This window comes from Budorcas taxicolor, chromosome 25 (assembly GCF_023091745.1).
Source record: "Budorcas taxicolor isolate Tak-1 chromosome 25, Takin1.1, whole genome shotgun sequence".
NCBI lineage: Eukaryota > Metazoa > Chordata > Mammalia > Artiodactyla > Bovidae > Budorcas > Budorcas taxicolor.
In genome coordinates this window covers 45,346,777-45,367,772 of record NC_068934.1, presented here as the reverse complement: position 1 = coordinate 45,367,772, position 20,996 = coordinate 45,346,777, and the positions used below count along the sequence as shown (strand labels likewise).

Here is a 20,996-nt window from a genome sequence, read left to right as displayed (position 1 = left end):
AGATTTGGATATACTTTGACTATAGAGCCAACACAATATGTGATAGGATGTGAATTGTGAGAGAAAGAAGTCAAAGATGACACCAGGAAAAGGGAAGCACAAAGTTGCCATTTATTGACATGGGGAACATTGTAGATGGCCAGAAATTTATTTTTGGACATAAAACTTTGGGGGCTTGTTTTGTTTCCTTGTTTGTTTGTTTTTGGCGGTTCATTGCCACTTGCAGGATCTTAGCTCCCCAATCAGGGATAGATGGAACCCAGGCCCACAGCAGTGGGCACAGAGTCCTAACCACTGGACTGCCAAGGAGTTCCCTGGACATGATAAGTATGAGATGCCTGCAAGTCATCAAATGGAGGTACCAATGGACAATTAGATATGTCTGGAGTTCAGGGAGAAGTCTGGACTGAAGATATTGACACAAATTTGTGGATCTATAGAGTTAATATCTGTGGGACTTCCCTGATAGTTCAGTTGGTAAAGAATCTGCCTGCCATGCAAGAGACCTGGATTCAGTCCGTCAGTTGGGAAGATCCACTGGAGAAGGGAAAGGTCACCCACTCCAGTATTCTGGCCTGGAGAATTTCGTGAACTATATAGTCCATGGGGTCGCAAAGAATCAGACACGACTGAGCAAATATCTGTACTGTACAAAGAACTCCTACAAAGTGATGGGGGGAAACGAGATAAATAGGCCAAGGATGCTAACTGGTAATTTTATAGGAAAAGAAGTACAAATAATAAATAAACAATAAACGTCATTGCTAGTCAGGGAAATGCAATTTTTTGAGAAAATGAGAACATTTTCATGCCTCATATTTGCAAAAAAAAAAAAAAAGATTTATATCTGTTGGTCTTATGGGTGTGAGGAAATTACACTTACAGATTGTGTGTATGAGTTACATATGTAGTGTGATCTCTATATCCTTCCTGGTAAGTATTCTGGCAATATCAAAACTTTAAATGTAGTGAGCCTTTAATGTGGTAATCCTGCTTTGGAAATCTAGCCTACAGAAAACTCATCAATAAGGATATTGATATAAATTTATTTATTGTAGCATTGTTTGTAGTAGAAAGTAGTGGAAGCAACCTGAATGTCCATAAATAAGGGAATATTGGATGGAATATCATGTTGCTATTAAAAATATGTCAGGGGGTACTTCCCTGCTGGTCCAGTAGTTAAGAAGTCTCCATGCAATGCAGGGGATTGCGTGCACCCTTTGGTGGGAACTAAGACCCACATGCCTCAGAGCAACTAACCCTGTGAGTTGCAACTATTGAACCTGCTCACCACAATTAGAGAGTCCATATGTTGCATGAAAGATCCCACATGATGCAACAAAGTCCTGCGTGCCACAGCTAAGACCTGATGCAGGCAAATAAACTATTTAAATAAATAGGTCAAGGGACTTCCCTGTGAGTCCAGTGGTTAAGACTCTAAAAAATAAAAATAGGTCAGAGTTTATTGATGAGGAAGGATGATGTGGAAGGAGGGCCATAATTTAAGAGGGAAAAAAATGTGATTATCTAACATTACCTATTTCTCAGCTATAGGTTAAAAAAAAAAAACTTGATATAATACACATGTTTTTCAGCAGAGAAAAATGATATGAATTACCTTAAGGGTATGAGATGAGGCTTAATGTTTTTTTTACTTTTCCATATCATTAGACTTTCAGCAATGAGCATTTAATTCTTTTATAGTTTAAAAAAGTACATTATAAGGAGGAAAAGAGGGGCATCACTTTGATACCACTCGGATATCTTCACAAATCCAAACTGCTGGCAGTATTCTCAGAGCAGGGTATCAGCAGGCTGTAGACACCCAGGGCACATAGCCATTTAAAAGGTATCATGTGCATGAGACAGGGTGCTCAGGGTTGGTGCACTGACTGGGATGACCCTGAGGGATGGGATGGGGAGGGAAGTGGGAGGGAGGTTCAGGATGGGGAACACATGTACACCCATGGCTAATTCATGTGAATGTATGGCAAAAACCACCACAATATTGTAAAGTAATTAGCCTCCAATTAAAATAAATACATTTAAAAATAAATAAATAAAAGGTATCGTGGTGGCATTTCCCTGGTTGTCCAGTGATTAAGACTTCACCTTCCGATGCAGGGAGTGCAGGTTCAATCCCTGGTTAGGGAGCTAAGAACTGGCATGCTCCAGCCGAAACTATTAAGCCCCAAGGCTACAACTAAAGAAAGCCTTCACATGGCTCGGCAAGGAAGACCCAGTGCAGCCAAAATTTTAAAATAAATGCAATTTTAAAAATAGAAAAACTTTTGAAACTTGACTTTAGTGTTTAGTCGGCAAGGAAGACCCAGTGCAGCCAATAAATAAATTATATGTTAAAAAAAGTTATTCTTTCACAATTCTGCAAGCTGAAAGTCCAAAATTAGTAGCACTGGGCTGAAATCAATGTGTCAGCAGGGCCTTGGTCCTTTAAGACTAAGAGAGAAACCATTGCTTGCCTCTTCCAGCTGTTGTAGCTTCTGGTGGCTGCTGGCATCCTTAGGAATCCCTTTGGTCTCCAGAGTCAACATCATTAAATTTCTCTCAGGACTTCCCTAGTGGTCTAATGGTTAAGACTCCATGCTTCCAATGCAGGGGGTGAGAGTTCGATCTCTGCTCAGGTAACTAAGATCCTACATGCTTTGCAGTGGGGCAAAAAAAAAAAAAAAAAGCTTGCTTGGCCTTCTTGTAAGAATGCAGGTGCTTGCATTTAGGGCCTATCCAGGTCATCCAGGATAACCTCATCTCAAAATCTGTAATTCAATCATATCTGCCAAGATCCTTTTCTCCAATAAGGTAATATAGCATCCAGAGATTAAGACCTGATAATCTGTAGGGCCATTATGAGCCAATCATGGTAACTCAACAAAAATAAAAGCATAATCACAGTCTCTTCATGTCCACTAAAACCACTAAAATGCATAATAGACACAGTAACAGGATTCTATCCTGCTGAAATTGTTAGTGGTATTATTAAGTAGTTAGACCCAGGGAACCCAGAGCACTTTCTTCTTTGCCTTAAAGGTGAGCCCTCTTTCTGTATTGGTGCTTCCCTCATCTGAATTTTTAGATATAATCTGCTCTTTCTCTCTGGCTAAGACACTTCAAGTCCTTTTTGGAAATAGGTGACATATATGTATTTAAATTAGAGTGGAAGGGACTTCCCTGATGGTTCAGTGGCTGAGACACCATGCTCACAAGGCAAAGGGCTGGGGTTTGATCCCTGGTCAGGGAACTAGATCCCACATGTCACAGCTAAAGATCCCAAGTGCCACAACTAAGATCCAGTGCAGCAACCACATAAATAAATAAAAAGCTAAAAGCAGTAGCAATTCCAGTAACTAGAAAATTTCTTTACAATAAATAAACAAACTAAAGGTGAAGATTTGGGGGTCTAGAGGATGGTTCTGACCTCTACTACAACACATCATTCCAGTTTTTTTTTTCTTTTTTTTTTTTTTTAGGGGGGTGGGTGTGCCCTGTGGCATGCAAGATCTTAGTTCCTGAACCAGGGATTGAACCTGGGCCATGACAGTGAAAGTGCCGAGTCCTAATCACTGTACCACCAGGGAATATCCTGAGCTAACCAGTTTTTATGACTTGCAACTAGTAGTTCTCAAACTTTAGTGTGCTTCAAAATCACATACAAGGCATTTAAAAAAATTTTTTATTGAAGTTCAATTGCTTTATAATGTTGTTATTAATAGTTTCTGCTGTGCAGCAAAGTGAACCCGTTATACGTGCGGATGCATACATGCTCAATTGCTCAGTCCTGTTTGACTCTTTTCGACCCCATGGACTGTAACCCTCGAGGCTCCTCTGTTCATGGGATTCTCCAGGCAAGAATACTGGAGTGGGTTGCCATTCCCTCCTCTAGGGGATCTTCCTGACCCAGGGATTGAACCTGCTTCTCCTGCATTGGTAGGCAGACCTAACCACCGGACCTCCAAGGAATTCCCTGCAAACTTATAACAAGTGACTCTTGCTTTTCATACTTTATAATGAAAACCAATACAGCCTTAGGGCCAGAGTACCTGGGTCTGAGTCTGGATCTGGCCATGTTACTAGCGATGTAATCTTGGGCAAGTTGTATAATCACTTTGTGTTTCTCTTTTCTCATCTGTAATTTGGGATAATAACAGAACCTACTGGGAATTCCCTGACAGTCCACTGGTTAGGACTCCACCCTTTCATTGCTAAGATCCCATAAGCTGCAAGTTGTGGCTAAGAAAAATAAAGAAATATATAACAGAACTACCTTGTAGCTTTGTCATGAGGATTCAATGAATTACTGCATGTAAAATGTTCAGAATAGAACCTGGCACTTAATCATCATTATATAGGTATTAGCTAATATGACTAAGTTTTCTTTTCTTTTTTGTGAGGAAGAAGTGGATTTATTTAGAGAGAAACACACTTCCCACACAGAGTATAGGCCATCTCAGAAGGTAAGAGGTCAAACTTTAACCCCACTTGAACTTGAACCCCACAGTCTTTTTAAAATTAGAATCACTCACCTGGTGTAAATTTTCCTTTTTAAATAAGTTTAAAAGTGAGTTGAAGAACAGTATTTGGTTAATGATAGAACAGATGGTTTCTGGACACAGCAGAAGTTGGGAGATAAGACAAAAATGCCTGAACTTGGCAAAGATTTTCCAGCTGGACCAGGGAAGTTGGAAGCCTCCCTGGTGGCTCAGACAGTAAAGAACCTGCTTGCAATCTAGGAGACCTGGGTTCGATCCCTGGTTTGGGAAGAGCCCCTGGAGAAGGAAATGGAAACACACTCCAGTATTCTTGCCTGGAGAATCCCATGGACAGAGGAGTCTGGAGGGCCAGTCCATGGGGTTGCAAAGAGTCAGACATGACTGATCAACTAACACTTTCACTTTCCAGCTGTGCTCCCTAGAGCTCCAGGGCTTTGGGGGAGCTTAGTCACAGCTAAGCATCTTTGGTTGTAGTTCCATTTCTGCTTTACAGATGGGGTTACCAGGTATTTGAACAGTATTCTGTGATTTAAAAACAAAGTTCGAATGAAAACCACACAGCTGAGAATTTCAAAGAGAGAAAAGCTAATGGGAATATTGATCCCTTAGGAGTAGAAGGAGAGTGGCAGGGGATGGTGAGCAGCTTAGCCATAAATGGGTTAAACTAGCTAGAATTCCAGACGAAGGTCAGAGGAGGTTGGCTATGGGCAGAGTCCAGGAGGAGATTCTGCAATGATTCTGAGGTGGAAAAACACAGCCTGGGCCCTAGGCTTTAAAGGACTTGGTTCCCCAGGAACCAAGGAAAGCTGGAAAGCATCCAATGTAGATTTGGTGAGAAAGAACAGGGCCAGAGGCAGAGCCAGCAGCCTTGATGGGGAAACAGGCAGGGCCCGGGGAGTGGGAGCAGAGCCAGGCACATCTAAGCCAAGGCCAACAGACTGCGAAACCACCCACCCAGCTCCAAGCAGTCCGTGTAAGGGGCAAAGTTTGCACCCTGCCAGCCTAGCTACCTGGGCATGAAAGCAGCTTTGTCATGGATGAGCAAGAGAGACACAGTCTAGGGGGACGGGGGGCAGAACAGATGAGTGGGGAGCCCGAGTTCCCAGCCTTATACACCGGTCCTTGGATATTGGCCATCTACGTGAGACAGGAGCTTGGCTCAGTCTGCCTCCAGGCACCCCATGGAGCCTGATTCACCACCACTGCTCCCTTAACCTACCGTGTGCTACGCCCTATGCCAAGCACTTTATTTATTCCACCAATTAAGAGTCTTTTACTTGTGAATAAAGAAATCAACTCAAGCCAGATTTAAAAAAGAAAAAAAGTGGGTGGTGATGCATTGGAAGGGATACAGAACTGTCTCTTGACTTCTAGGTCAGGAGGTAGCTGGCCTCAGGGAAGGACCAGACTAGGGACTCTGGAGCATCTGGCATTTTCCTGTGACTCAGGTTCTTCCTGTCAATCTGTCTTATTCCTCTTCCCCAGCAGATCAATCAGCTTTTTCTGGTATTCAGTCCCTAAGGCAGGGAGAAAGAATGAAGTGGCTGGGCCAAAGCGGAAACAATGCTCAGTTGTGGATGTGTCTGGTGGTGACAGTAAAGTCTGATGCTGTAAAGAGCAATATTGCATAGGGACCTGGAATGTTAGGTCCATGAATCCAGGTAAATTGGATGTGGTCAAGCAGATGGCCAGCATGAACATCAACATCTTAGGAAATCAGTGAACTGAGCTCCAGTACTTTAGCCACTTGATACAAAGAGCCGATTCATTGGGAAAGAGCCTGACGCTGAGAGATTGACAGCAAAAGGGGAAGAGGGCTGCAGAGGATGAGATGGTTAGATAGCATCATCGACTCAATGGACATACATCTGAGCAAACTCCAGGAGATAGTGAAGGACGGGGGAGACCTGGCATGCTACAGTCCATGGGGTCGCAAAGAGTCAGACACGACTTGGCGACTGAACAGCAATGACAAAGGCAGGGAGAAAAGGCCCACCCACAGCTCCCATACGCTCAGGGAGAAACTGAAGATGGATTCTGCGTTGATTTCTTCAGGAAAGCAAGGTCCCGAAGGGGTCAGGTGTCCACTTGGTTCCAACTGGCCATAGTGAAGGGAGGGGGGTCAGGCCACAAACAGAAATATGTCTGCTATGGTCTTTCGCTGTTACCCTGAGGATAAGGAAGTGGCCCTCAGGAACTGTGTGGATTTTCTCTTTTCTTTTTGGCCGTTCCATGTGGCATGCAAACTTCCCCGACCAGGAATCAAACCCATGCCCCCTGCAGTGGAAACATGGAATCTTAACCACTGGGTAGCCCCAGAACTGTGTGGATTTGAATCCAGTTTTCTTTGCCTCCAAAGCCAAGAGGTGGCCCTCGACAGGGAGGACAGAGGCAAAGGGACTGTGTTTTTCCTTAAGCCCCTTAAGGGAGGAGGGGACACAGACAAACCACAAAGTTCCATGTGAAAATAAAACTTTAATTTGCCAAGGGAAGAGCAAGCAACCTTTTGAGATCAAAAATAGCCTGCACACTGGTTCTCCCAGGACTGGGTGAGCAGGGCCTCCCTCTGGAAGTGGACGGTGCTCAGCAGGGAGGACGGTGACAGACTGGAGACAGAGGCCACGCTCAGAGGTGGGCAGGAGGCTGGGCGGGCTCCTTCCGTCCCTGGCCAGCGATGGGCCGGCCCCGTTCCTCCCAAATGGTGAGGCCATCACAGGAGCAGATCTGCTTGGGGTTCTGGAAGAGGCCAGCGGAGCGTGCGATGATGCCACAGGCCAACCTGCAGAAAAGGGTAGGGTCGAGCTGAGCACCCGCTGGGCCCCTCCAGGTCTCCGCGTGCACTGTGGGCAGAGCGCTCACCTCTCTCCCGAGTTCCCTGTGATCTTGGACAAGGGATGCCCGCCCCGGCCCAGGTCATCTTCTCCCTCATCAACGACCAGGCTTCGGCCAATCACATCCCACACCTTTGAGGGGAGACAACAGCCTCAGACATTGGATCTGTTAGGAAAGGTCCCTGCCTTCTCCTCCACCTCACCTTCAGCTGCTCGTCCTCAATTCTGAAGATAGCTCGGCCACTCTCGTCGGCATGGACATTCCCCAGGTCTCCGCGGTGCTGCAGTGAGAGCCGGGGGAAGAGGGCACATGGGACATGGTGGCTGACTTCTGGCTTCCCAGTGTCTGATTCCCTGTCCCCAGGGCACCAGTGTCCTCCTACAGGTTCAGTCTGGTAGGATGAAGGGACAGCCCAGGACACACAGAAGGCAACTGGACTCTCTCTCCCTGGAACTAAAATCCTGGGTAGAATGATGGCACACTGGACATGGCCACAGTGACCCTCTTCCTAGGAAGTCACGCCACTAACCCAGACTGCTTTCCCCTATGAAGTATCTGCCCAGTTTGCATCCCAGCCTCAGAACTGACCCCGCTTCCTGCTTCTTTGCAAGCCCAGTTCTCCAGCCTCCCGATGATTCTGTCAGCCCCTGGCAGCCTGCAGTTCCCCTGCACTTAAGTTGGCCAAGCTTGGCTTCTTGACCATCAGAGGCAGCCAGCATCCCTTCCCTGGTGTCCAGCCTCCAGGAACAGAGAGAAGAAACACAGGAGCAGAGGGCATATCCTGCCCCCAAGACTGTTTCTGCCCACCTTTCCTCTTGAAGGTATAAAAATGTGCTAACACAGCTACTGGGGGCTTCCCTGGTGGCTCAGTGTGAAGAATCCGCCTCCCAGTGAAGGAGAAATGGGTTCGATCTTTGGGCTGGCAAGATCTCCTGGAGAAGGAAATGGCAACTGATTCCAGTATTCTTGCCTGGGAAATCCCATGGACAGAGGAGCCTGGCAGGCTACAGTTCATACAAAGAGTTGGTCTCGACTTAGTGACTAAAATAACAACACAGCTACTGAGCACCTCCTATGTCAGACACCCTCTGCCAGGTGGGGTGTGGGGGTTGGGGATGCATACGTGGTCAATCGCCCTCAAGGGGTTTGGAACACTGTGGGGCACACATGGAACAGACTAGTGGCTGCAAAACAGGGTTACAACAGTGAGTGTGTTTCCCTGTGACAAGACCCTACTGGCGAGTCACAGTAGGATCTGTGCAAATAAACCGTCCCCAACCTGACACTTTGGGCAGAAGGATCCCTGCCAACATGGACTGGTACCCATGGCCTTGCCTTGGGCTGGCCACAAAGGATGTTGCCACGTGATGGGGCTGATGAGTAAGCAGCGAGAAAAGCCACCTCTGCTTTATCTTGTTTTCCTGGGGACCTCTGTTGCCGACACCTGGCACTTTTTTGTTGCACCTGGTGTTGAGGCATTTTGTGGTGGGAAGGTAAGGGATGGGGAGGAGTTTCTAGGACCGGGCGAGGATGCGAGCGCCCAGTGTGTGGCTCAGAGGAGTCATCGGGCAGCAGAAGGTCTCTCCCCTGCACACGGGTGGGTGGAACTGGGCTTGGTGGCACCGAATTTCAGCCACGTGGGATCTGTACCCTCAGGCACTGGGGAGCCAAGAAGGGTTTCAGGAGGGGTGTGACATGGTTACCCCATGCTTTGGAGCAATTTCTCAAATGCAGCGTGTGGAGGGGGAGGGGAGGGACTGGAGCAGGGCAGGGGGAGAGCAGAAGGAAGCATGGAAACCAGCTAGGAGATGTGCAAAGGGACAACCAGGCTTGGATATAAATCCCCTCACTGAATTCACTTCTGTTTGGGCAAAACCAGATGCTGAAATCCCAAAGGAACGTGCCAGTCACCATGGTGGCTTGGTCATGGAGCCCTTGCTCAAGTTTTCCTCCATCTGTACAAGGGCTTGGGTACAATGGAGCAGCTGGCGCCAGACCCTTCAGATGCCCCACCCCTGGCAGGCCCAGGCCAAGGCAGCGGGGCAAGGTAGTCTCTTGCCCTTCGAAACTCTACTTCCTCCCAGAACCCAGTCTCAAGGGTTGTTGCCTCCAGGGCTCGCTCTGCGGGGCGCCCGTGCTGAGCCTCCGCTCCCACTCTCCCCGCTTCACCTGCTCAGCACCTTTCAAGGCTCACGAGGAAGATGGCCTTGAGGGAGCGCCCCCAATTCACACCTGATGAGTGTGGGCTGGACCAGGCATCACCTCCAAGCTTAGGTTTCAAAAGGAGTGTGGCCGGGGTCTTGGACGCCTTCTCCCTCTGGCTCTGAGGACAGGCAGCTGCACTGCTGAGTGCTGCCCTAGGGAAAGGCTCACGGGGCGCAGGACTGAGGTCTCTGGCCCACACCCAGCGAGGCCTGCCAATAGCAACACGCGCAAGTGTGGAACTGGGTCTTCCCCAAATCAGGCCTTGAGAGACACTCAGCCAGAAGCTCCGACTAAGCTGTGTCCAGATTCCTGCCTCAGAGAAACTGTGAGATGGCAAGTGCTTGCTGCTTTAAACCCGTAAGTTTGGGAATTCCCTGGAGGTCCAGTGGTTAGGACTTGGTGCTTTCACTGCCAAGGGCCCCAGTTTAATCCCTGGTTGAGGAATTAAGATCCTGCAAGCCTCGCACCACTAACAAAAAAATAAAACTCTTACGTTTAAAGTAATTTGATTCTCAGCAATAGGTAACTGACGCAGGGAACACAAGCGTGGCGCTATGCAACGGACCCGATAGAAAGGCTTCCTCAGCTCCCTAGTGGGTGGCAGGTGAGAGGTAAAAACTTTTGACTGTTAGAAATGTGACAGAGCTGTCAGAAGTCAAACAAAGAGAGAATAATCACTTACGTGAATTAAGAAACACACACCATGTTCTCACTTGTTTGCCCTGGTACTGGATTCGCAAGGAGGGGAACACACAGAAGAGGAGGAGATGGAAACATCCCCAGGAGAGAAGGCGGTCCTCCCAGACAACACCCAGGACCTCTCTTAACATTCACTAAGCACTCTAAAAGAGATAAGCAGGCCGCAGTCCCTTGTAGCCGTTTAATGACACTGTTTTTCTCTTTTTGGTCACACTGGAATGGGTTGCAGGATCTTAGTTCCCCAACCCAGGGATCGAACCTGTGCCCCCTGCAGCAGAAATGTAGACTCCTAACCACTGGACCACCAGGGAATTCCCCTAATGACACTTTTAAGGTCTGCACTGATTTATTTTTACAACGATCCTTCTCTTGGGGCTAGAAGTACTGGTTTCTCATTTTCTGTGGCAATATTGTTTCTCGTTCAAAATAAATCTACTTGAATTACATGAATGACGTCTTGATATTCTTCAAAATAATGGAGAAGGGCCACGGGTGTAGATGGAATGGGACTGGCCACAAGCTGGCAACTGTTAAAGCTGGGTCACAGGGACTCAGGGGTTTGGGACCCTAGTCTGTCTACTTCAGAACATGTTTGAAATCATGTTCCGTGATAGATTAAAATGTTAAAAATAAATTAAATTTACTTAAGGGGGAAAAAAATCAGCCAGTTTAAATCAAAACATTGAGTAACTAGCAGAACAAGTAGGACTCAGATAAGGCAAAAATCATTAAGGTGGCATGTGACTCACAGCCGAGGGGGGCCAATTCTCTGGTGTAAAATGAAAGTCCAGGGCCAGGAGCTGCAGAGTCAGGAACGGCCTTTTTAAAAAATTATTATTTGGCTGTGCCAGGTCTTAGTTGCAGCACGAGGGATCTTTAGTTGCAGCACGTGAGATCTGGTTCCCTGACTGGGATTGAACCCAAGCCCCCTGTATTGGGAGCTTGCAATCTTAGCCCTTGGACATCCAGGAAAGTCCCGGAACAGCCTTCTTACTTTAGGTAAAACCTTTAACTTCCACACCATCACCTTCTCTGGGAAGCTCTCTCCCACTGCCTGTGCCCTTCGGACTGGATCTGGAGCTTGCTCTGGGTTCCCAGGGCCTCCCGGAGGCTCCTGCAAAGATGTTCTGGCTGTGCTGCAACCACGGAGTTCTGAGTGTCTCCCTCACCAGGCTGTGAGACAGGGTCAGGCCTTGAGCACAGGAAGTGTCTATAAATGTTTCTAAACCGAACAAAATAAAGTGAGGGAGAAAGACTCCCCCCAAATGGAATCACACTCTCAGGCTCCAAGAGCTGCCTGCCCTGCCTCTGAGATCTCGGGTTCTCTCCCAGCCCAAGACCAACACTTACCCGTTCAGAGTCCTGGGGGCCCCCATGGGACAATCCATCAGGGTTAAAGTGGTCCCCACAGCTAAGAAGAAAAGATAGCAGGTAGGCAGTGAAACCACAGCTCACGGACCAGGTGATCCATCCTTTTACTTTAACTACATTTGTTCCATTCATTCACTCACTCATTCATTCATCCACTCATTCAACAAATGGGCCCACTCTGTACCAGGCTCTGGCTTGAGATCTCTAAGAAGAATCAGTCACGGGACCTGTCCTCAGCAGGCTTCCAGGGTAAACATGGATGAGTAAACACTAACTGCAGCATGATAAACACCATGACACTCACAGAGAACTGACCCTCCCGTGTTCAGGAGTCACCTTCCACCTGGGAGCCAGGAGTAGGAGTGTCAAGGTCAGATTTTGGTTCAAATTCCCACTCTGTCATTTACATGCTCTAGGGCTTTTGACAAGTCATGTAACCTTTCTGAGCCTCAGTTTTCTCATCTGTAGACTGGGCTTGTGTGTATACGCCTCCCAGGGTACTTGTGAGGACCATATGTGAATGTATGTGTAAAAAGCTGAGTACAGCCCCCTGCGCACAGTGGGTGCACAACCAGGGCAATGAGGATGCTCCAGGGAAGTTCCAGAGGACTCACCTGTTGCAGTTCCTCGTGAGGTCCCCGAACTGATGGACGTGGAGTCCATGCAGCCCAGGCTGCAGGCCATCAATGGTCCCCTCGATTAGGCAGCGCTCAGGGGTCAGCTGCAGGAAGCGCACCACTCCCTGCACAGGGCCAGGCCCCCCGAGAATGGCCACGGCTGCCCCTAAATTCTCTGTAAGGTATCAGACACCAGGGCTGGCTCACCACCTCACCCAGCCCCACCCGTTCATCAGCTTAGAAAGGGCAGGGAGAGAGCCCCACGTAACCTTCACATGTTCCCCGAAGCCTCTAACCCAAAGCCCCCAGATCCTACAGTTGGTTAGAGCTGTACCACACCCAGGCCACCTCCCTCCCAGAGAGTCCAAGGCCATAGTGGTTACTCACGCGACAGGCCACTGCCCATGCCCTTTAGGACCGCCTGCCTCCCAGTGCCTTCTAGAAGGGCCTGTACCTCCTGGCTGGGCAGGGTAGTCTGCACCAGGACCATCTGGTTCTCCAACTGCACCTCCACACTTTGGACGCCTAGAAGACAGGGGGCAGAGGGCAGCAGAGGGCTAGCACCTCTCTGCTGGGAGCAGGGAAGAAAGAAACAGATGGTGATTCACCATGCCCAGCTTCATCACCTTTCTGTGGCCAGAGGCAAGCTCCGAAGCCGCCTTCTAGCTGTAAGGCCCTTAACCTCTCTCTTTTTTTTTCCGGCTGTGCCAAGCAGCATGTGGGGTCTTAGCTGCCCAATCAGGGATCAAACCCTTGGCTCCTGCAGTGGAAGATTCAAATCTTAGCCACTGGACCCCCAGGGAAGTCCAGGCCCTTAACCTCTCTGAGCTTGTTTCTTTAGGAAGTAAAGATAACGTCACATTGCCCCCAGGACTGTTGTGAGTTCTTATTTTGTGCCAAGAGTTATTCATCTATGTTTGAAGCATAGATGCATGTGAGCATGCTCAGTCACTTCATTCGTGTCCAACTCTTTGCAACCCTATGGACTGTAGCCCATCAGGCTCCTCCATGGGATTCTCCAGGCAAGAATACCAGAGTGGGTTGCCATGCCCTCCTCTAGAAGATCTTCCCAACCCAAGGGATTGCACTGGCATCTTCTCTATCTCCTGCATTGCAGGTGGATTCTTTACCCACTGAGCCACCTGGGTAGCCCTGTGAAACATAGATAGTTCTTTAAAAAATATTTGAACACAATATCATAAATCAACTATATTTCAATTTTGAAAAAATAAATGATGAAAAACTGTTTACATAAAAGTGGGCTATCAGGCTTCCCTGGTGGTCCAGCAGTTAAGAATATGCCTTGCAATGCAAGGCACACTGGCCTGGTCCCTGATCCGGGAGGATCCCACATGCCGCAGAGCAACTAAGCCTATGTGCCATGACTACTGAGCCCACGTGTTCCAACTGCTGAAGCCCGAGCACCTAGAGCCTATGCTCTGCAACGAGAAGCCTCTGCAATAAGAAGCCCAAGCATCACAACAAAGTAGCCCGCACTCACTGCAACTAGAGAAAGCCCGCAGGAAGCAACAAAGACCCACCACAGCCAAAAAATACATCTTAAAAAAAAAAAGTGGGCTATCGATAGTCACAATATTCATGATAGTCAAAAGGTGAAAACAACTCAAAAGCCCATCAAATGATGAATGAATAAACAAAATGTACAGCCATACGATGGTAGACATTCAGCCATAAAAAGGAATGAAGCACCAATACATGCTGTGATGTGGATGGACCTTAAAAACATTAAGTGAAAGCCAGTTACCAAGACTACATATTGGATGATGTCACTGTGGATGAAATATCCAGAATAGGTAAATCTATAGACTGAAAGAGATGAGGGGGCAGGAAAACAGGAGGGTGATAGTTCAAGGGTATAATTTCTTTTAAGATTTATTTTTATTTTATTTTTGGCTGTACTGAGTCTTCAGTGCTGCGCTCAGGCTTTCTCTAGTTGTAGTGAGTAGGGCTACTCTCTAGTCGTGTTGCACAGGCGTGGTGCATTGTGGTGGCTTCACTTGTTGTGAAATGCGGGCTCTATGTATCTGGGCGTCAGGTAACTGTGAGCTGTAGGCACCTGGGCTTTAGTAACTGCAGAATGTGGTCTCAATAGTTGTGGCTCACGGGCTTAGTTGCTATGTGGCATGTGAGATCTTCCCACAGGGACTGAACCTGTGTCCCCTGCATTGTCAGGCAGATTCTTAACCACTGGACCACCAGGAAAGCCCCTGAAGGGTACAATTTCTTCATGAGGTGATGAAACACAAAAATTGATAGTAGTAATGGTTGTACTACTCTGTGAATATACTAAAAACCACTGAAATGTATACTTTAATGGATGCATTTTATAATACATGAATTATATCTCAATAAAGCCGGCACACATTAAAAAAGAAGACAGGGCTATCACCATCATTATGAAAGCTAACATTTACTGAGCATGCACTGTGGGCTTTCTCATACTGTACCTGTATTAACACAAGTAACCTTAGGAGTTGAGCACTGTTATCCCCACTTTACAGGTGAGAAAACTGAGCCACAGAGAAGTTAAGAACTTGCTCCAAGTTCAGTTCAGTCGTTCAGTTGTGTCCAGCTCTTTGAGACCCCATGTTTCAGCACACCAGGTTTCCCTGTCCATCACCAACTCCCAGATCTTGCTCAAACTCATTGCACTGTACTAAATGGAGGGACTCGAACTCATCCCAGGAAGCCTAGCTCCACCTTCCAAGCACTTCGCCTGGACACTGCTCACCCTGAGAAGCAGCTCCAGCCTCCAGCTTTGGGGCCCCCTCCCCCATCACCCTGCGGCAGCTCCCACTTTCCCCACATAACTCAAGCTGTGTGGACTGCAATCCTCTGTGTGGTCCACAGCATCAGGTTCAAAAGTCAGTGGCTCTCAACTGCCTTCCAAATCCCTGAGTCACCCTGCTATGCACACAGCCTGCAGGGTGATTCTGACACACTCGGCTTTGAGGGCTGTCGGGCCAAGAGAAGGACAAGAAGGGGCTTCTCTTCCATTCAGATCTTCAGGGCTCACAAACCTTTCAAGAGGACATTTGAATTCTGAACCAGAATACAGGGGATGGTTGGGAACTCTGAACGTTGATCTCACCTATGGAGCTTACAAACATTCTACTCTGATCTTAGTGTGTTTGCTGTTCTGGGTGAGAGTAAAGCCCACTGGAGCCAGGAGCCCTGGGCAGCCCAGCAAACACAGGTTAAACGAGGCATTTCCCTCTGCTGAGCCAGCACTCTGTGGACAGAAGGCTAAGCCATCCAAGTTCCCTCCATCCTTGGTTTCCCTCCTCCCACCCTCTACCAGGGAGGGTATAATCATCCCTGAGGCACAGACAAGGAAACTCAGCTGTTCAGATTCCTTCCAACTCGAAGCAACACAGAAATGGTACTGGGAAGAGGCAGCATCCAAGAGGCAGGACTATCTGGCCTGTGTGACAAAAGGTCCCAGGGGCTTGCATCCATAGATCCCAGCCGCATCGGTTGGGGGAGGGGCCGAATTTCTAAACAGACACACCTATATCCTCCTCAGCAAGTACAGGGCAATTCTGCCAGGAGAAAATTCTCCAAAGACCCCAACTGCCATCACTTCACACAACATCTCATCCTGGGCCGCCTGGCGTGAAGCCTTGGCACTCTGGGTTCACCCAGAGGTGCTCTGGGTGCCAAGGGCCTGTAGGGAGAATGGCAGGGAACTCCTGGGGCCTGAGCCTCTGGGGAATGCCACAAGCTGTGTGCTCCGCTTTACACTCATCAGGATGGTGATACTGTCCTCCTCCGGCAAGTGAAATGAGGCAGGGGGGGTTACACAGCTGGCTCGAGATCACAAAGCTCAGAAGGCAGCCTGTCCAACCCTAAAGCTGATTGTTTGGTCCCTTCGTCCCACAGGAAGTAGGACTGGGCCCCAAAGGACCGACTGTCTGAGCCTCCCAGGGCTCAAAGAAGCATGAAGTGCAAGGGATTGACATGCCTATTCAAGTCATTTAACAAACGTACACTAAGCACCTATCACGTGCCCCGTTCCGGGCGGCAGGGATGCAGCAGGGAACAAGTCAGGTGATGTCTCTGCCCCGCAGAGCAGCATGTATTCCAGGGCAGGAACATGCATATCAAACACACACTCAGGGAGATTCGGGTAGTGCAATGTGTGATCAATGAAGCAGGTCTTAGGGAACAACTCTGGGATGAGCACTTAGGCAGGCTGGTCAAGGAAGGTGTAGGGAAAAAGCAAACTAGCCAAGATGCCGTGGTCAGGCTCTCTTGGCCCATGCCCTCTCGCTCTCACCGCACATTTTGTGAATAATGATTATGTAACAGCTGAGTTCACTAACAGCACTGCGCATGCGTGTCACAAGGTACTCGCTTGGCCACGGGCTACTTTTGTTCTATAAGCATACATAAGCTCCACCTGGAAAGTCTTTGGTGGGGAGGTTATGTTATGTTAGGCTATGTTATGTCATGTCTGCGGCTACAGTCGCTGCACCAGCCAGGAGAGAATAAACGCGTCTGCAGTTCCTTCAGCTCCTTGAGTTTTCTTCCAGCTTCCCCGCACGCACCTTGCCTACCATGGGTTCAGCAAACAGCACGCACAGTGAGATTCAGCGAGACAGAAGGTCTCTCTGAGCCTTGAAGCAAATGCCTGAATGTAGTCAGGGAAGAACACAGTCTGGGACACAGTCTGGGCAGAGACCTGAGACAGGAACGACATCTATGTGTCTGAGAAAGGCCAGAGTGGCTGCAGCTGGAGTAAAGAGAAGAATAAGAAGTGAAGGTACAAGTGGAGACCAATCAAAGCCCTGCAGACAACAGGAAAGAATCTGGATTTAATTTTAATGCAGGAGAGGCCACTGAGAGAGGCCACGGAGTATAGTGGTTGAGGGTGTGGGCTCTGGAGTTGAAATCCTGAGTCTGCCATGTACTAGCTGTGTGGCCTTAGACAACTTACTCAACCTTTCTGTTTGAGTTTTCTTCTCAGTTTCTGTATCTGCAAATGGAGATGATAATACAACCTACTTCAGAGGGCTACTGAAGGCCTAAATGAGTCATCTCACATAGAGCACTTAGAAAAGTGCCTGGCCTATGGGAAGCTCTTAATGTTATTACTGTTTGAGGATTTTAAGCAGAACAGTGACAACATCTCTTAAGAGGTACTTTTCTGCACTGGAAGGGAAGGTCCCCGGTGAGAAGCTCCCTGTGACTATACATTTCCTGAACTCTTGACCTGGGTCTGAACCAGGAGGGCTGGCTCCCTAGCAGAGTAGCAGTTCAGTCTGGCTGGTGTGGAGTGTGGCCAAGCCCCTATCTGTTTAGCTCAGAGAGGGAGAAAAAACAAGGGCATAGGGGGCTCTAGGGTAGTGATGATAAGGATTCAAGGGAGTGAGCCTTGGGCTGGGAGGGCCTCCCACTTACCCCTAGGAGGAAAGCAGAGCCTTTGTCCCCAAAGCTCAGGCCTCCTGGAGAGAACAAATCAACCAACTCATCTCTCTCTCTCCTCTGCATTCTGGGAAGCCAGCCCATGAGAAAGCCAAGCTGATGCCAGTTACCCAGGCTAGGAAACAGAGAGTCACCAGAAGTCTTTATCTGGTCACTGAGAAATCTGCTAACGGTTAGAAACTGCCCTACGTTCAGCAGAAGTCCAGCTGCCTGCTTTCTCAGCCAGAATGTTTTACAGGAGGTAGAGAGGCTAACAGCCTTGGAAAGCTGTGGTCAGAACACTCTACTCACAGTGGAATGGCTCCGTTTTCTTGGACCCTCACCCACCACCCTCAAACACACAGTCTAAGCAAATGCAGCTTTAGGATCTCTACCCTCTGTGAAAGTGGCGCTGGGAGCCTTTCTGGTGTCTTAACCTCAGGTGCCTGGAAAGTCAGGAGGTAGGCAGAGAATAGTCCCCCTACAGGGTGTTCCCTGGAAAATAGACAGTTCTTGCTTGAGAAGCAACATAATTGGACAAAGCAAACAGCAGCCCTGGCCATGTTCTATCCAGGTAGCCCTGGATTTTTATTTTTCCCCCACACTGCCCGGTATGTGGAACTTCCCCAGTCAGGGATCAAACCTGTGTCACCAGCAGTGGAAGTACAGAGTCTCAACCACTGGACCACGAGGAAGGTCCTTGACCTGGCACGATCAGCAAGCTCTGAGAAGGCAAGGCCACCAACATGGCCTGGGGAACTGCCTGTCTTTGAGTCTGTTCATTGTTTATTCAGTGATTTAGCAGGTATAGACCAGACACTGGGAGCTTTTTAGGGAGAAGGGTTCACAAGAGTTTCAGGCACAGCCCCTGCCCTCAGGTGAAATGAGCACTTGAGCATTGTGCTGGGAAGAGCCGTTCTTGAAGGAACTGCTTCTGAAGCTGAGAGACTGATGGCACTTGGCTCTGTATCAGGGAGTTGTGTGTTGCTGGGGTTAGGGGTATGTGTTCTAGAGTCAGACTGTTCAGATTCAAATGCCCTCTTTGCCACTTAATGGCACTAAGGCCTCATGCATGTTACTTTTTTTTTCTTTTTTTCCAAAATGGAAGTCTTAGAACTTTATCTTTTTTTTTTTTTTTTTTTTTAATATTTAGTTATCTGACTGCCTCAGATCTTTGTTGCAGCATGCAGGATTTTTCGCTGTGGCTCATTGGCTTAGTTGCTTTATGGCATGTGGAATCTTAGTTCCCCGACCAGGGATTGAACCCATGTCCCCTGCACTGGAAGGGGGATTCTTAACCACTGGACCCCCAGGGAAGTCCCACATGTTACTTTTTAATGCCTGTTTCTTCAGCATTTAAATGTGCAAGATAGTGGAAGCTACCCCAGAAAATCATCAAGAAGAGTAAATTAGTTAATATGTGTAGAAGCACTTTAGAAAAGGATTTTGGCTTGTAGTGAGAGCCCACTGAATCTTAGGACCTGTGAGAGGAAGGGCTTATAGGGGGTAAGCTGGTTGGGCAGAGGCATGAGGGGACACGTCATTTGTTTAAAGTTGTTCAAACTGGTTTACTTTGGGGTCCATTTTCACTCCTCAATATAGATTTTGTGTATTTCTCATAGGCTTCTCCACTCATTAGTTCATCGAGTTCTGAGGGGTTACTGAATGTCATCTTGATCAGCCAACCATCTTCATAACAGCATCTGTTGACAAGTCCTGGATTTTCTGCAGGAGCTTCATTCATTTCAGTTACCTCTCCTGATGGAGGAGAACTAGCAGCTTTCACACTTTCCACAGCACCAGACTCCTCGTTTGTTCAATTTTGTCCCCAGTCCAGGCAAACTACAGGAAATGACGTCTCCCAAAGCTTCCTGTGCAAATATGCTGATTCTCACTGTTCCAGCACCGTTTCCTGTTGTTAGTCATGCGTGTTTGCCTGGGAATTTACACATGGAGAACAGAGTGCCCGGGCTCTGCCTGCCCTCAGCCCCCAGAGTGTTCCATTTCACCTGAGGGCAGGGGCTGTGCCTGAAACTCTTGTGAACCCTTCTCCCTAAAAAGCTCCCAGTGTCTGGTCTATACCTGCTAAATCACTGAATAAACAATGAACAGACTCAAAGACAGGCAGTTCCCCAGGCCATGTTGGTGGCCTTGCCTTCTCAGAGCTTGCTGATCGTGCCAGGTCAAGGACCTTCCTCGTGGTCCAGTGGTTGAGACTCTGTACTTCCACTGCTGGTGACACAGGTTTGATCCCTGACTGGGGAAGTTCCACATACCGGGCAGTGTGGGGGAAAAATAAAAATCCAGGGCTACCTGGATAGAACATGGCCAGGGCTGCTGTTTGCTTTGTCCAATTATGTTGCTTCTCAAGCAAGAACTGTCTATTTTCCAGGGAACACCCTGTAGGGGGACTATTCTCTGCCTACCTCCTGACTTTCCAGGTACCTGAGGTTAAGACACCAGAAAGGCAGGCAGTTAGGGCCAGTAGAAAAATCTGGCAGAGCAGGCCTGAGACCTGCACACTAGACTCCATTTCTGGCTCTCAGTGTGACTCTGAGAACATTCTTTCCTCTCTCCGGGTTTTCATTTCTGTTTCTGCGAACGGGAGCGGGGTAGCCCTGAGATTTGCCAGCCCCTCCCCGAGGTCTCCGGTTTGCTCTCACAAAAGTTCATCTGGTTCTTACCTGCGATCCCTTGCAGGGACGTGCGCACCGCGTCCACGCAGCTCTGACAGGTCATCTGCACCGCGAACTCCAGCTGCAAGGGTGGCAGGGACGGGCTGATAGGAGCTGGGGAACCTTCTTGCGTGACCCTCTTTCACTACCTCCCCTAGGACCACCCCCAAAGGCCTAGAGTAACGCCCCATGTGACCCCTCCCAAAGCGCCTTCTTTACTGTCGCTCACGATCGATCATTCCAGGACCAACACCCCGTAACATTAACGCCAAGCGTCCTGCTACTCTCACCGTCCAGCCCTGGCTCCAGGCCCCACCCCAGGTGTCCGCTCCTTCCCTCATTCTCAAGTTAATGATCGCTCTCCAGGGGCCGAAGTTCTCTGCCCTGCGAGGCTCCTACACGAGGCCTCGACCCTCACCGTGCAGGCAGTCCCGCGGTTCTCCGAGTCCGAAGCCATCCTGGATCCAGCTATAGCCCCAGGGCCCGAACTGAAGCGCCAGCCCAGAGCCGCGCTGCAGGGAAGGGGAGGCGGAGCCCCGGAAGCCACTCCTTGCCCCGCCTTCCGGTGCGAGCGCACTCAAAGCTCTGCTCCTTCCCGCGTCCACGCGACGGTGGGCAGGGATTGCGCAGGCGCACTTGGGCCCTCCGGCCCCTCGTTGCCTTAG

General features: G+C 48.7%; 1 protein-coding gene across 1 annotated transcript; it reads right to left on the bottom strand.

The window, feature by feature from the left end:
* Nucleotides 1-6,972: 6,972 nt before the first annotated feature.
* CCS (copper chaperone for superoxide dismutase) lies at nt 6,973-20,872 on the bottom strand. The gene is made up of 8 exons (XM_052661893.1): nt 20,750-20,872; nt 20,341-20,413; nt 12,617-12,754; nt 12,227-12,404; nt 11,592-11,652; nt 7,540-7,617; nt 7,365-7,468; nt 6,973-7,284 (listed from the first exon to the last, which is right to left on the bottom strand). Exons 1-8 carry the CDS (start codon nt 20,786-20,788, stop codon nt 7,131-7,133), a joined length of 825 nt encoding a protein of 274 aa, XP_052517853.1. The 5' UTR covers nt 20,789-20,872; the 3' UTR covers nt 6,973-7,130.
* Nucleotides 20,873-20,996: the final 124 nt, after the last annotated feature.

What these genes read in the sequence shown, in the direction of transcription:
- CCS (XM_052661893.1), bottom strand. Translation starts at nt 20,788, where the DNA reads ATGGCTTCGGACTCGGAGAACCGCGGGACTGCCTGCACG. An exon ending in GTCCCTGCAAGGGATCGCAG is followed by an intron (nt 12,755 to 20,340) that starts GTAAGAACCAGA and finishes CCTGTCTTCTAG; the next exon opens with GCGTCCAAAGTGTGGAGGTG. An exon ending in CTCACGAGGAACTGCAACAG is followed by an intron (nt 11,653 to 12,226) that starts GTGAGTCCTCTG and finishes TTTTCTTCTTAG; the next exon opens with CTGTGGGGACCACTTTAACC.